The sequence below is a fragment of the Macaca thibetana genome, chromosome 4 (assembly GCF_024542745.1).
Source record: "Macaca thibetana thibetana isolate TM-01 chromosome 4, ASM2454274v1, whole genome shotgun sequence".
Classification (NCBI taxonomy): domain Eukaryota; kingdom Metazoa; phylum Chordata; class Mammalia; order Primates; family Cercopithecidae; genus Macaca; species Macaca thibetana.
Window position 1 is genome coordinate 13613080 of NC_065581.1, and position 15943 is coordinate 13629022.

Consider the following 15943-nt stretch of genomic DNA (forward strand, 5'->3'; position numbering starts at 1 on the left):
CCTGACGGAACCCAGGGCCAAAAAACTGCGGCGAGCAGCGCCTCGGACCCGCTATTACCGGTTTTCTAAGCACTGGACAGCGTGAGCCGTGCCAGCCCTGTCTCGCCATCCCAGCCGAGGAGGGCAGCGCGATGGCTCTTCCCTGCCTTGAAACCAGCCCCACTGCCAGCCGCTCTCGCCCGCAGAGCATTTTCCGTGGCGTCCAACCGACCCTACGGCGGCCTTGGCGAGCCATGTGGAAGAAACACACCCACTGCCCATAGGCCACGCCCTTCCTGGCTTCGCGCATGCGCCCCGCCCGTCCTGAGGACCTCCCAACCTGCAGGGGGCGATGAAAGTCCGCTTGCGCTTCGCTTGCAGTTGCTTCCGAGTCAGAGGTCAGACGGTCTAGCGCTGCGTGGGACATGGTGCAGCTGCGACCGCGCGCGTCTCGCGCCCCGGCGTCGGCGGAGGCGATGGTGGACGAGGGCCAGCCGGCCTCGGAGGAGGAGGAGGCGGAGCACGGGCTGTTGCTCGGTCAGCCCAGCAGCGGCGCGGCCGCCGAGCCGCTGGAGGAAGACGAGGAAGGGGACGATGAGTTTGACGACGAAGCCCCGGAGGAGCTGACTTTCGCCAGCGCCCAGGCGGAAGCGAGAGAAGAGGAGCGGCGAGTGCGGGAGACCGTGCGCAGGTTTGGAGCCCGCGGCCGGGCGGGGAGAACCGCCCCTTCTCGTCCCGCTTGTCCTTCCCTTTGCTGACTTGTCACCCTTCCTCCCAGGGATAAAACGCTCCTGAAGGAGAAGAGGAAGCGACGCGAGGAGCTGTTCATCGAACAGAAGGTTAGAGGATAGGGGGGAGGTGTCTTATTAAAACAACCTGGCCTGCGGATAATTCTCGTGGTGGATGTAATTTGGGTTGGTAGGATATTGAGTGGGGAAAAAGTCACCAAGATTTTCTCTGACAGTGGTAGAAAGATGCTTGGGCCGGGCGCGGCAGTACTTTAGGGGGACTAGGTGGGCGGAGCCCGGGATGTCGAGGCTGCCTTCAGCCTAGATCACACCACTGCGCTCCAGCCTGGGCGACAGAGCGAGAGACCCTGTCTCAAAAAAAAAAAAAACTCGTCTCCTTTAGTGTCCACCAACTGAAAATAAGAGGTTGCTGTGAGAATTAGGTGGTTTGTAAACTGTAAGGGCTGTACAAGACTTGGTGTATGGTTGCTTTGCTGTCTGGTACACACTCGACACAGAGAACTGGCTCCAGGTGGACATTACTTAACGGCTTTCCGTTTGTAACAGTGACCTGAGGGTTGGAATACCGTGGGCACCTTTTCCAGTTTTCATCAAGTCTTTCAGAGAATATGGAGTTTTGTGGACCCAATCTTCCCGTAACTTGGAGTGGAGGCAGTTTCCAACCTAATTCATTTCTTTGCCTAGATGTAGGGCATTCTTAGAAGTGGTAACTTCAGAAGCAACTCCGGACATACTGTGTACATGACTTTATTAATTTTAAACGTTTTCATTCCAAAAGAAAAGAAAACTCCTTCCAGACACTATTTTAGAGAAGTTAACCACAGCTTCACAGACTAAGTAAGTAATGGATCTTCTTATATTACTTGCTTATATACACTCATCTTTGAATTATATACTGGTACATTTATTTGACTCCATATAGCTGAAGGAATTGTAGAACCCAAATTTAAAAGCTACCTTGGTATATGAATTTGGTGCGAAAGGAGGAGGTAACTTTATGTTTCACTTATTTTGCCATTTTTTGAATTCCTGATCCCATTGTGTTCATTCAGTACATTTTGTTGATTGCCTGTCATTGTACTAGGGCAGAGTAGGTGGTGGTGAATACAGTGTTTTGAATCATTTAGTGGGGTAGCAGGCACTTATCCACAGGCTCTGAAAACTCAATTTGTCCCATACTTGCCTTACCTACCACCAACCTGTCCTTCCTCCCTGTTCCCCACTTCATTTAGCATCTTTGGTGTTTTATGGTTTAAAGCGAAAAGGTATAGTCGTCCTTGGGAATCGGTCAAACCCTACTAAATTTAGCCTTCTAAATATTTGTATTTTTTGTTTCTATCCTCTTTCTCCTTAAGGCTTTAAATTCAGAAATTTAGCCCCTTTTTGCTTAGGCCAGTGGCTCTCAAATTTTCAGTAAAAAAAACTACCAAGAGTTACTCAGATCCTGAATACATTAAACATAAGAGCAAATCTATTTGGTGGCAAATTCCCTTTCATCTTTTAAAACCAAGCTCAAGTGTCATCTTTACCTTTTCATTTGGCCCGCCCGCCTCCCATCACTTCCGCTTTTGTGTGGCCTTTCTCCTGTGCAAATGCTTGTGTATTGTATTCTGTCCATTTACATTTCTCTCTCCATTGTTCACTGTCTCCTGTGCCTACACTATTAAATTAATCCTTTGTGATTTCTCCAAATGAAATGAGGCAGGCCTACTACCATTCACTTCATATTTCAAATACTATATAACTTGTTATTAAGTGTTTCACTTGAACTCCATTGCCCATAGCATTTTGCTGCTTTGGAAGCCTGCTAATAGGCTTTCAGATTTACATTGTGAAGATCTTCCAATGATTGAGAGTTGGTGGCAGTGTACTGGGGAGTGACTGTTGCTTTCCAAACTGAGAGCTCCTGAGTAGAAATTGAGGGTGTTGGTAATGAAAGGGAGTGTCTTGCTTGTAAAGTCAGATGAAATAATATAACATATTTTGAGTAACCTTTGCTATCTGCCATTCCAGTCAGTGGTTTTGTTTTTTCCCTTAGTGTCAAGAAATCGCCAGGAAAGGTCAAAGAAGGTATGACTATTCTAATTTAAATAACTTTTCACGTAAGTGTCAAGTGCACTTGCAGATGTTTCCAGTCAAATATGAATGGCCCTTAGAAAGCCACGGGCCTGGCCAAGGTTAGCTGGGGCCTATTCCCTGTATTTCATACAAATAAAAACTGCATCCACATGGGTGTGTAGTGGATGCTTAAAGTGAACTCCAGTAAATTTCCTGATTTATTTTTACATGAATGCTAATTAGCAAATGTAACTCCATTTTTTAGTTAATTTGCAAAAGAAAAATGAAGACTGTGAAAAAGGAAATGACTCCAAAAAAGTTAAATTACAAAAAGTACAGTCTGTCAGGTAATGAATCTTTTGTTTCATTTGGGATATAAAGGAGACCTCTAAGAGAGTTAAAGTATTGGCTAACATGGGAAATATTTTAATTAGTAGTAATTTCAGATTGGATTCTCTGTGGAAAAATCAGTTTTGGGCTGGGCACGGTGGCTCACACTTGTAATCCCAGCACTTTGGGAGGCTGAAGCAGGTGGATTGCTTGAGTCCAGGATTTCAAGACCAGCCTGGGCAACATGGTAAAGCCCAGTCTCTACACAAAATAAAAAAAGTAACTGGGCGTGCTGGTGTGCTCTACTAAAATATGAGTGTTAGTCTGTTTCTTGTAGTCCTGTAATTTAGTTTTATTCTATCTGTGCATATACAAAATTAGTTTCATTTATCACAGTGAGACAAATGATAAAAATATTTTAAAGCAAGCATGTAGGCCGGGTGCAGTGGCCCATGCCCGTAATCCCAGCACTTTGGGAGGCTGAGGCAGGCAAGTTGCTTGAACCTGGGAGGCAGAGGTTGCAATGAGCTGAGATCGCGCAGCCTGAGTGACAGAGTGAGACACTGTCTCGGGCGGGGGTGAGGGGGAGAGAAAGCAAGCATGTATTAATTCTTTTTTAACCTTTTATATTGATGAACAGCCAGAATAAAAGCTACTTGGCCATCAGGCTAAAAGACCAAGATCTGAGAGATTCAAGGCAACAAGCGGCACAAGCCTTCATACATAATTCATTATATGGGCCAGGAACCAACAGGACTACTGGTAATTTTTTTATGGACTATTTTCCTCACTTTTTACTGCAAATAAAACTATGAAATGATAAATACCTTTCATTTCTAGTAAATAAGTTCCTGTCTCTTGCCAACAAGAGGTCACCAGTGAAAAAGGCTGCTGTCCAGTTTTTGAATAATGCTTGGGGTAAGATCCAGCTTTATTCTCCTGTCTCTTAATAGCTTTATATGTTGAATCATGTTCTTTTGAAGGAGATAGTTCATAATTATATGCCCCTTATAATGGCTTATATAACTTGTGAAAAACAGGTCAATGTAGTATGTATATACATCTAATGTATAATAAGCCCACCCAGTTTTAGTAATTACATTCATGTAGAGAATTATAAAAATTTTGAATTATGTTTCTCTAATACTCTTACTGCACAACTTTCTATTCTAGGAATCCAGAAAAAACAAAATGCCAAGAGGTTTAAAAGACGGTGGATGGTCAGAAAGATGAAAACTAAGAAGTAAATCAATGCTAAATGAAGAATCTGTACTTTGTATGTATAGAATTTATCTAATAAATTATTGGTAGATAATTTTAAAGGATCATTATAAAAATCATAAACCTATTTGAGGAATTACTCAACCACATTTCATTCTTCTGGAGTAGAATTGTGCCTTGCAATCCTAGAGGAAAAAGTGGTTTAAGAAGGAATTTTCTTTTTAATGTATTTAACTGAATTCAAGCCATACTCATACCAGCAATAGCACCTCGTCTACTCTCCCCGACTGGGGGGTGGGAGGGGGTGGCAAAAATGGCACGGACAAAAAGGAGAAATGGACATTCCAGAAAAGTCTCCAACTGCAGCCCTTAGACAATTTGCTGTTAAAGATTCAGTGGACAAAATATAGCTAACTAACAGTGTTTAAATTTTTACTTTTAAACAGTCTGGGGATTTGCTTGCCTGGTGAGTCTCATATGCCATATTATGAATATGAAAAAAATGAATTTAATTTCCTGTTGCCTTTCTGTGTCACCCATAATATCAGGTTTAACCCTAATCCAGGGATGCCAGTAAACTGAAGGCAGTTTTAGGTTGTAGAACTCAGATTAATTGTAGAAACCATTAATTTTAATTGCTCTAATTTTCATATTAATCATAAAAAGTATGCAGGTACCTAATATATAAACTCAATTGACACTGTATCTGTAGAAGTAAATTTTTAATGGCTGGTTAATTATATCACTACATTTTATTGCAATATAGTACTCATTTAAGCACTTAAAAATGGAAGGTGTACAAAGATTAAATTAAGACACGGTAAATTGACTAAATATTTGGTTTTTATATAAATAAAGGTCATAACCACACCGTTGACATGTAATACTGTTATAATACAACAGTTAAACTTGTGAGTCTACAACAGAAGTCATCTGTAGTTAAACAGGAAACAAAGTTGAAAAAGACCATGTTAAAACAAAACTACTGGGACTAACAGGTTGGGATTGTAAGTAGCAACAAACATATTCACTCAGCTCCTGAGTATTTCAAGTTTTACAGTACACATTAAAAATGATTTCTTCCATCAACACTATAAATTCAAACTGTCGGATGTTTATGCATTTTGCAAGTTACACTGATTGAATGCTTATATGGGAGTGGGGGTCGGAACATCTCCCAATTTGAAGTTTACATCACCCACATGCTAACACAAACACAACTTGTTCCATTTCCTTCCCCTCTCTCCCCCCTCCCCCACAAAGAAGGCAGGATTTTTGGTTTCTTTTAGGTAATTGTTTTAAAGGATTTGTGATGATCAATTTGAACGTCTGAAATTCAGTAATATTTAACTCTTAGACAACTAAGAGGTTAAAGATGGAAAATAATTTCTCCTAACACTAAGTTAGAAAATCATTTGCATCATGCTGTAAACTAGGAAGCAATGTAAAGCGACAAAAACCTGTCCCCAGTACATAATTTAAAAAATCTAAATTTCAAATCAGCAGAGCTGGTCTACTTCCATGTTGACTATATGCCACAATATAAGTGTGAGCTCTTGAAATGCATAGCTAATGTAGGTAGTCTTCCACTGTGGCAAATGCGCAGGATCCAATTCCTGATCGAGCCATCAGTCCTAGACATTGTGTGGCCTGTCCCATTGCTAGGGCAAGTGGAGGTTGCTTTGGCAGATTGTGGGTTTCTGAAGAAAAATAATTTAAAAATGAAAACAGCAATTAGCAAGACATTTTAAAAAACATTTCAATCAGGAGAATACTGCATGACTTTAAAAACTACCACTCCCATACCACTCTGAAATATCAGCAAATGAAGGTTCCTAAGCAAAAGATGCCTTGGACATACTATTCTGACAAGGTAGTATGGGTATTGTCTATTCAGCGATAAGATAAACTCTTGCAGAATCAGATTTTTAAAGTATCAGATACTAAAATACTGATTTCCATATTAACTATGATGTTTTGGAAAGGTACAACTTTTTATTTGATATTTGGAGTGGAGAGTAAGGAATTATTTCCCTTCTGGTTGATCAAAGTCAGCTGATACTAAAACTAAAAAGGCACCAGGTTTTCATTACGAGTTTCCACTGATGGGTTCTTCCACCTCTGTGGATGGGACCAAACTGAGGCTGCCTAGCCATCTCCAAGGCATATATAGGTAATGTTACTTGGGCTGGTGGGGAGTAGGTGTTGGTGGTGACAGTGAGAGAACATACAGCAGAGCCACCCTGCAGTTTTGGAGGTGCTAATTTACAATGGACAGTTCAGACATTTTTAAAAAATGCCAATAAGTTTTCAGGGTCCTTTGTCAGACATTTGTAGTACAAATGCAATAATTACCAAAATTTGTTCCTTGCCAGAGATGAAAAACCATGAACTAATGGTAAAAGTAGCCAGACTCAGAAGCTGGTAGTTTCTCTTTATGAGAAGGCAATGTCCAACTAATCAATAAAACTACTGATCAGTTCTTTATAGGCACAGTTGACAACAAAGGGCAAAAACAGTGACACATGGCTAGGAAGGCTCCATATGGTTTAACTCCACTCTTGGTTCAGAGGATGCAAATTGATGGTGGGAGAAAGAAGAGGAAATTTGCAAAAGGGAAAAAGCATAATATCAAAAAGAAGCAAATTCAGGACTTAGAAAACAAAACAAAAACAGGATTAAGAATAAAAGTGTGCAAAAAAGGCATGTAGACTGGTGAGAAAGTATGGTGTCTTGAGGGTTTACAGGGAAGACCGTGCTCAAAGGCAAGCATCTACAGGGAATATTTTTAAAATTTTATTTTGGTCAAAGGAAGCATTTGGTGATACATCTTTAACTTTTTTGGATATATGAAATTTTCATAACACTATATACAGATGGCCCTACATAAATAGCATGGTATTTATAAACATACATACCCATCTATAGCAATTTAATAATTGTGTCATTAATTTTATAGGAATCACATGCATTTATATTAATAAGATTAAGCACTATTTATAGCTGATTCTACATAATATAGAACAATATGTCAGAGTACATGTGTCTATAGATAATGGTGCTCAATTAAATTCCCTAGAAGAACTCAAGAAATTAAACTTAAAGAAAACGGGTCACTTTTTCTCAAATTCTTTCCAAGATTAGTATCATCTAATAATTAGGTCTTAATGATTACCTACAATATGGTAACTTCGAAAAGACAATTATAGTAAACCATAATTTTCTGTACAATTCCAGCATTGTTACTAAGTTACTTTTATCAATGGAGCTAAATGAATTTTGTAGAACCAATGAAAATATAACACATTAACCAAAGAAAATTCACATTTATATACAAATCCTAAATTTCAGAGAACTACAGCACTAAGGACACTACTCCTATTCCCAAACTTCAGTACTGATCCTTAACAAATCAATAAATTTTCTAAGGGCAAAGAAACAGACTGAGGCTCAAATATGAATGCTTTTCCTTGCTTCCTTTACATTCTTGCCATAAGAGTCCTGGCCCTCATTTGCAAGTCTCCTTATCTAAACTACTCTTTCATCTACTTTTTGTGGCACTGCCCTCATCTTCCTAAAATAATTTGAAATATGTGACTAAAAGTTTCTGAACCTTGCAGGGCCAAACAGCACAGCACAGACTTCTAAACTAGACTGGAGTCCCAATTACCTGGGAATTAAGACTCAAAGTCAAATAAAAACTCACTCTTTACGCAAATTACCTTTGATGAGAACTGCCCAAAACTCAAATTTGTTTTATGTAAACAATCGACCATACCACATTTATATAGAAATGCACAATATGTGCAGTTACACAATTCATACAAAAAGTATTTGTTCAGTATATAAATACTAGAATCATACACTCTACAGTGAGTTGCTCATAGGAATGGCAACCAAACAGGAACATCGAATTAGAGTTTCGCACTTCATGCTCACCCCTGGCTAAGCCTCACCTTTTAAATTGCTTTTCTCTTCCTCACCCACCCTTTTTATTGGGTGAGGGTACGTAGTTGAATCTGGCTAATATAAATGCAAATAGAATTTGACATCAAGGCTTGGTCCTGCAGGGTACTCACAAGTCACCTGGAAGGCCCTTGTGCTGGTATTCATAAGCATGGTGGGAGCTGTAATACCCGTGGCTTAGGCTGCCGCTACCCATTGCAAATAGCTCAAGCAAAATGGTGGGGAACAAGGTAACAGGGGAGCACCAGGTAGGAATCCTGCCCTCTACTGGATCAGTTTGAGCTTCTCTGATACTCAAGCTCTTCACTCCCTTATTTCCATTCTCATTCTCCACCAAAACCTCTATTTCTTGACTTTGATTTTCTTCAAATGTACCCTGTTCCCTTCTAGCCTAACTCTTGTGACAATTATTAATCTATGTTCTTGTTAACATTCTCCGATTCCTCCTACAACAGCCAAACTAGAGAATGCCATGCAATTGCTAGCCTAGAAATCAGTAGCAGAAAATGCCTTTCACTACAGAGGGCTGTAAGGAATGTCTCTGGTAGGGCAATAGTTTGAATTATACAAAAGAACCACCAAATCTCTCATTCAAATGAGAGTAGACATTCGTGGCTACCAGAAATGCTTACATACATGCACAAAAAAACTTCTATTTCCCAAACATCCCAAGTTGTACCCCATTTTACTGTTTTTATTCTATTTAAATCCATTTGAATCTGGAATTAAAGGAGGGGGGTTTCTGTATTTTAGGTATTTTTATATTTAAAAAATATAGAAAACATTCTCCTTATGATTTTACCAAAGTATAAATGCCAGTACAAACACCCTCTCTTAAATTTTCAGAGAATCTAGTTGAAATTGTGCCTTATTTGGCTTTACTTACCTAATATTGCACTGTTAAGAGCTGAGCACACAGGTTCTCTCTGAATCGGGTCAAGCTGATTTCCAACTGGGCTGTTCCAGGGATCTGAATATGCTAGTAAACTGAATGCATCCTGTTGAAAACACACCAATTTGGTTTTAATTCAAATAGTTCAACTCTTATGCTCACAAATGTTTCCAAGTTGGGAGGTAAAATATGGCTTCCAGGCACTAGACTAATGTAACCTTTAAACCCACTTACTCCTAGCACTGGGATGCTCTACATTTTTGAACAATTAAATTATGCAGCAAAGCCTAATTTATTTTCATTTTTCCTGTGGACAGCCATTCTCATTCATCTTCCTCCCATCCCTAAACACAAAACAGAAAAAAATAAAAAAATTCAAAGGAATGAACTAGTACAGGTGTAGGGAGAGTGGAAGGCAAAACATTCAGTTGTTTTACTTCACAATTTATTACTACTGATATGAATGTGACAGTCAAAGGAGAGGGCCTGCCTGCATTTCCTTTTTTCAACAGATTTAGGAACTGGACACATCTCACTGAATATCATCTTCTCAAATTCAGTTATGAAAAAATTGAACAGGCTGCCCTTCAGCACCTGTTTTATGCATTCAGTTATTTCCAGCTACTTTCAAGCCACTCCTCTTCAAAACTTAAAATAACTGACAGTCTTCTTTTCAAACAACTACTTTACATTTTTGTCGTCTTTCTATGAGAGGCACATACTAATGGTGGTTTCAGATACTGGCTTCAAATCCAAGCCCCACCACTAACTGGCTGTGTGGCCTTTGGCAAGTAACAATCTAAGTGCCAGTTTCATTATCTGCATAATGGGGACGATAAGAGGCCCTATTTCCTAGATTTGTATGAGAACTAAACGAAATTAGCAGTATCAGTTCATTCTAATCTTTCAATAAATGATGTCTTATTGTTATGCCAAAAGTCAATACCCTAATCCAGAGCAATATTATACAGAAATTAAGAACACTCTTCCCAATTCGGAAGGCAGACATGGAGAGTTGCTGCAGAAACAGTCGATTTGTGAGCTCAGGAACATAACACTTTCAAAATGCTGACTACTGAAATTCCTAAAGAGCACCATCTCCTAGGTTCCGCTGCTCAAAAAATCAGATTCCACACCCATTTTCCATCATTTCTCTAGTTATCTTACTAGTGTTATGAAAGCAGAGGTGGGAGAGAGGCTCATGATCAACTGTACTCTTGCCCTTTCTCATCCAAATGAGCCTCTAACATTGTGGATTTAGAGAAGTATAACCCATGAAGAAATGCTGTGAAGTCAGTCTGAGACCACAAGGCATGGAATGCACGTGCCTCTACGCAAACAAACATGACTCCTCCACTGTTTTATATTGCTGAATACTTCATTCTGGGTAGTTTTCTGCTCCAATTATAATAAAAGTTCTTTGAAGATAAAAATTATTTACCATACTATTTTGAATCCCCTGAAGCTACACAGGTGCTTGGTACAGGAAGATAATTCATACACCTGTTGATAGCAAGACCTGCTTCTTCCAGCACTGAAGATGTTTTATGCATCCCACAAAGCTACTTGGTTCTACTTCCCAACCCATGGAAGGAACATATGATCCTTTATCTTGTAAAGCTAACCCAAATCAAACACATTATTTTGTTTTTGGCCGGGTGTGGTGGCTCACACCTGTTATCCCAGCACTTTGGGAAGCAGAGGCGGGCGGCTTATTTGAGGCCAGGAGTTCAAGACCAACCTGGCCAACATGGTGAAACCCCATCTCTACTAAAAATACAAAAATTAGTCAGGCATGGTGGTGCATGCCTCTAATCCCAGCTACTCGGGAGGCTGAGGTAGGAGAATAGCTTGAACCCAGGAAGCGGAGGTTGCAGTGAGCCAAGATCGTGCCACTGCACTCCAGCCTGGATGATAGAGAGAGACTCCACTCAAAAAAAAAAAACCAAAAAAAAAAAAACGTTATTTTTAAAGATTGAGCTTTGCTCAAGACTTATCCCACAACCATCTGATGAGGGTACCATACCCATAGTATAGAAATAAATTTAAAAAGAAATATTGAACAATTTTTCCAAGGAATACTTGGTAAACAAAAACTTCAAGTACAAAATTATATTCACAGCCTAAACCTAACATGCCACCGAAAATGTGAAATGTCGCAGTCCCAAATCTTAAGACTACACTGTCCAATACAGCAAACCACCATGGCACACGTTTACCTATGTAACAAACCTGCACATCCTGCACATGTAACTTTTAAGTTCCTGTACCCTGGCACTTAAAGAAAAAAAAGACTACACTGTAGTGTTTAAAAACTCAGAGAAAAAGTTCTTTAAAATGACAATATATTGTGCACTAATATTGTATGAAGAAGTGTGTTAAGCACTAATATGGATCATCTATTTAATCCTTACAATAATCATCTAAGGTTAATATCATGTCTGTCATCTACAGAAGCAAACTGAGGCAGTGAATAGTAAGATGCAGATTCTTTTAGTTACCAATCTAAATGTTAAGAAGAAAAAAAGTCTAAAATTTTTCTCTGGTATTTCAGTTTCAGTACAATTCAACATATGTTTACGGAATACAGCTGCCAGATATTGAGGATACACTGATGACCAGGACCTAGGCACTGCTTCAAGGAACTCACAAGTCTCCTGGGGAAGGCTTACATGTAAATAAATAACACACAGTACATCACTATTGACTTAATACATGCAAACTGAGGCTGAGAGAAAGGAGAAAAAAGCATGGTTGGAAACATGGATAAGCGGTTAGATGCTAAAATACCCCAAAAAACATACTAAAAAGCTTGAAGTTTTTCCAATAAGGAAATAAGGTTTAAAATGAAGGAAACCGATACGGATTAGACTTCATTTTAGAAGGATCACACAACAACACTATAAAACATGGCTTGAAATTAGAGTGAGGCTGTAAGCAACAAAACTAACAGAGACTTAAAAAGAAAAAATGTTTTATACCATCGAACTCACAGTAGTAAACATCTAGGACTTTATTCTTTCTTCACAAAGGAAAATGAATGAAACTGGCAAAACAATACTAATGGTTTAAAGCCTGCTGTAAAAATTAACTGGTGATGATAACCAAAGAAATGCAAATAAGCAATTTTAAGATACTAACATATGTTAAACCCACTAAAGTAGCATTAATGTAGTAGTGCCATTGGTACGTTCTTTTATTACTGCTGGTAAAAGTTGGTAGAGGGTTTCTGAAAACCAGTATAGCAACACGTAGTGAGAGCCACAATAATGTTCATATTATTTGACTCAATTCTATTTCTAGAACTTTATCTCAGTGGAATAATGTGAAGAAACAAAGATGCATGTATAAAGATGTCACTAAAGCATCTGACATAAAAGCAAATGGAAAAATCCAACAACAAAGCAATGTTGAAATAAACCTATACAGCAACAATAAAATATCATGGAGCCTTTGGGGTTTTTTGAGACAGGGTCTCACTATGTCACCCAGGCTGGAGTGCAGTGGTGCAATCACAGCTCACTGCAGCCTCGCACTCCTAGGATCAAGCAATTCTCTTGCCTCAGCCTCCCAAAGTGTTGGGATTAGAGGTGTGAGCTGCCACACCCAGCCTTGTGTAGCCATTTAAAAATAATTAGAAATAATACATAGAAAACTGGGAGGAAATAAATTCTTACAACAAAATAATACAAAATAGTGCCACTACGGTTATTAGCTAGTTAAAATATATGCACATGGGAATTAAGGCACAAAACTGAAAATACCTGAAATATGTAGCATTATGGGTTATTTTAAAGCAAAAAACATTACCTCAGTGGAATAACTTCTGAGGGAAATATGACATCATTTAGGTAGGATTTTCAAATTGTACTCATATTTAGTTTAGAATCTGGAGCAGTTTCTAAATAGGGTGACCCTCAATGGTTCTATTGCTACTTCAGTTACTAGACTAAAGGCTCCTTGCAGGCTGGGGCTGTTCATTCATACTGGACTTTCCAGAGTCCCTACAACAATGCCTCTCCACACTGCAAAAATTCAATAAACAGCTGCTCAACAAACAATTTAAGAGTTCTTTTGGGAGCCACTGGAAAACGTAGCAGATAAGGAACAAAGACAACAGGAAAAGAGGAAAGAAGACTGAAAAAACTAAAAGGAAAAAGGTCAAGAGAAACAGTGTGCCACCTGACCTTCAACATTAATCAAATCTCTCTCTCTCGTGTGTGTGTGTCTGGATGTGCATGAACTTCTGAGTCACATGACTCAAAGTTTATGCAAACCTAAAAATGAGATTTTTAAAAAAATGCTACAATTACAAGTGAACTAAAGTGACGAATAAAAAGTGGTGGAATGATTTCTAAACCTGTTTTCTCTTCATGTTGCCCTCAAATCATCTGGCCTTGTTCTTTGGCTACTTATAAGGTGGGTCAGTTACTCACCTTATCCCTATCTAGATCAAGGTAAGTTTGGGAAATGAGATGGAAGCAGCTCAGAGTATTAAGAAAGTCTCTGAAAGTAGCTGGCATTTGCTTAGAAGTTAGAGGTGCAAAATCAAAGATATCTATACTCTTTAGAAGAAGATGATACATCTTCACACCCTTCAGTTTATAACCAAGGAGTATCTTTGGGAATTGGCCATATAATGCCATCTTCTGTGCTTCATGTAAATAAGAATCAAACACAAAGTAAGCTAATGGAGTATAATCTTAAAGTTTCAAAGGTACTTCATCCTGCTCAATTAGCATGAAGTTTTAACAAGAAAGCCAAGTCAGATAGCCTAGGGTAAAAAAAAGGCTACGAATTCTTAAATAAAAAAAAAAAAAAAATTCTTATTTCCAAATATGCCCTAAAACAACAGTACTCAAAGTATGGTTCAGGGATACCTGGGTCCAAGGACCTTTCAGGCAGTCTGTGAAGTCAAAATTATTTTTATAATAGTACTAAGATGTTCCTTGCCCTTTTCTCTTTCATTTCCTCATGACTATACAGTGGAATTTTCCAGGGGCACATGATGTGATATCACAACAGACTAAAGGCAGTCTGGTCTTGTATGTGAATATAGCTCACCTATTAAACCAAGCAATAAAGAGACTTAACAAAAAAATATAAAGCAATGCCACTCTTCTCATTTTTTTTTTTTTTTAAGAGACAAGGTCTCACTATGTTGCACAGGCTAAACCTGAACTCCTGGGCTCAAGTGATCATCCTGCCTCAGCCTCCTGAGTAGCTGGGATTAGAGCCATGCACCACTGTGCCAGCTCTTCTTTTTGTTTGGGGAAGATAATTATTTTTCATAAAAATAACTTGCTTCTTATTTAATGGATTTATTTTAAAATGAATAGTTTTAATTTTAATAAGGTAAATATCGATAGATGTAACACATTATATAAACAAAAACTCTTCGGGGATCCTTAATTTTTTTTTTTGAGACAGAGTTTCGCTCTTGTTGCCCAGGCTGGAGTGCAATGGGGCGATCTCGACTCACCGCAACCTCCACCTCCCCAGTTCAAGCGAGTCTCCTACCTTAGTCCCCCGAGTAGCTGGGATTACAGGCATGCGCCACCACACCCGGCTAATTTTTTGTATTTTTAGTAGAGACGGGGTTTCTCCATGTTGGTCAGCCTGGTCTCGAACTCCCGACCTTAGGTGATCCACCCGCCTCGGCCTTCCAAAGTGCTGGGATTACAGGCATGAGCCACTGTGCCTGGCCCCTTAATAATTTTTAAAGGATTCAGACATCAAGTATGTTGAAAACAACTGCCCTAAGACATCCTCAGTACCAACCAAAGTAGTACTCAGTTTCCAAATGGGTAATTTTAGACACCTAAAATAACTTAATAAAGAGCCTAAATGTTAAGTTTCTTAGCACTCCTAGTACCAGAAAAAGTTCTACCAAGTTGCATAGTAATGAAAATCCCCAATGTGGAAAAATCTATTTTACTTTTCAAATGAATTCTACTTCAATTTAATAAACACAGATTGACCAACTTGGTGCTAAACAATGGAGGCAGTCAATTAAGATAAATATTTAAAAGGGGAAGAGTTAAGCTGGACACAGTGGCTCATGCCTATAATACCAGCATTTTCAGAGGTCAAGGCAGGAGGATTGCTTGAGGCCCGGAGTCCAAGACCAGCCTTGGCAACACAGTGAGACCTCATCTCTACAAAGTTTAAAAATAAAAAAAAAAAATAAATACAAAAAAGAGGAGTTTTAGCAGTCTGAGTTCATGGAAATCTTAATCTCCTCAGGCAAATACGGATATTTTCCAGATATATGAATGTCTGATTTGACTTTTTTTTTTTTTTTTGAGAGGGAGTCTGGCTCTGTCGTCCAGGCTGGAGTGCAGTGGCGCAATCTTGGCTCACTGCCATCTCCACCTCTCGGGTTCATGCCATTCTCCTGCCTCAGCCTCCCAAATAACTGGGACTACAGGCGCCTGCCACCACGCCCGGCTAATTTTTTGTATTTTTAGTAGAGACGGGGTTTCACCACGTTAGCCAGGATGGTCTCGATCTCTTGACCTTGTGATCCACCCGCCTTGGCCTCCCAAAGTGCTGGGATTACAGGCATGAGCCACCATGCCCGGCCTGATTTGACTTTTTAAATTAAACTTGTTTCAATTGCATAATCCACCAATTATTTTTTATCTAGCATAAAAATAATAATTTAACTTTTTGGATAGCTCAAGGTAACCACTAGAAATAGCAGTTTTTATACTATCGAGTAGATGAAGTACGAAGTATGATAAAT

At 39.2% G+C, this 15943-nt stretch overlaps 2 protein-coding genes across 2 annotated transcripts in view; one reads left to right on the forward strand and one right to left on the reverse strand.

Annotated features, from left to right (window-relative positions):
- Window positions 1-384: 384 nt before the first annotated feature.
- NOL7 (nucleolar protein 7) lies at window positions 385-5212 on the forward strand. The gene is made up of 8 exons (XM_050789344.1): window positions 385-670; window positions 758-818; window positions 1507-1565; window positions 2767-2798; window positions 3052-3133; window positions 3757-3878; window positions 3957-4034; window positions 4290-5212. The coding sequence occupies exons 1-8, from the start codon at window positions 405-407 to the stop codon at window positions 4361-4363; spliced, it is 774 nt and encodes a 257-aa protein (XP_050645301.1). The 5' UTR covers window positions 385-404; the 3' UTR covers window positions 4364-5212.
- The window catches only part of RANBP9 (RAN binding protein 9), a 96253-nt gene continuing 85352 nt past the window's right edge, over window positions 5043-15943 (reverse strand). Inside the window, 2 exon segments of the mRNA XM_050789310.1 lie at window positions 5043-6037; window positions 9190-9301. Coding sequence (XP_050645267.1) covers window positions 5907-6037; window positions 9190-9301 — 243 coding nt within the window. The 3' untranslated portion in view covers window positions 5043-5906.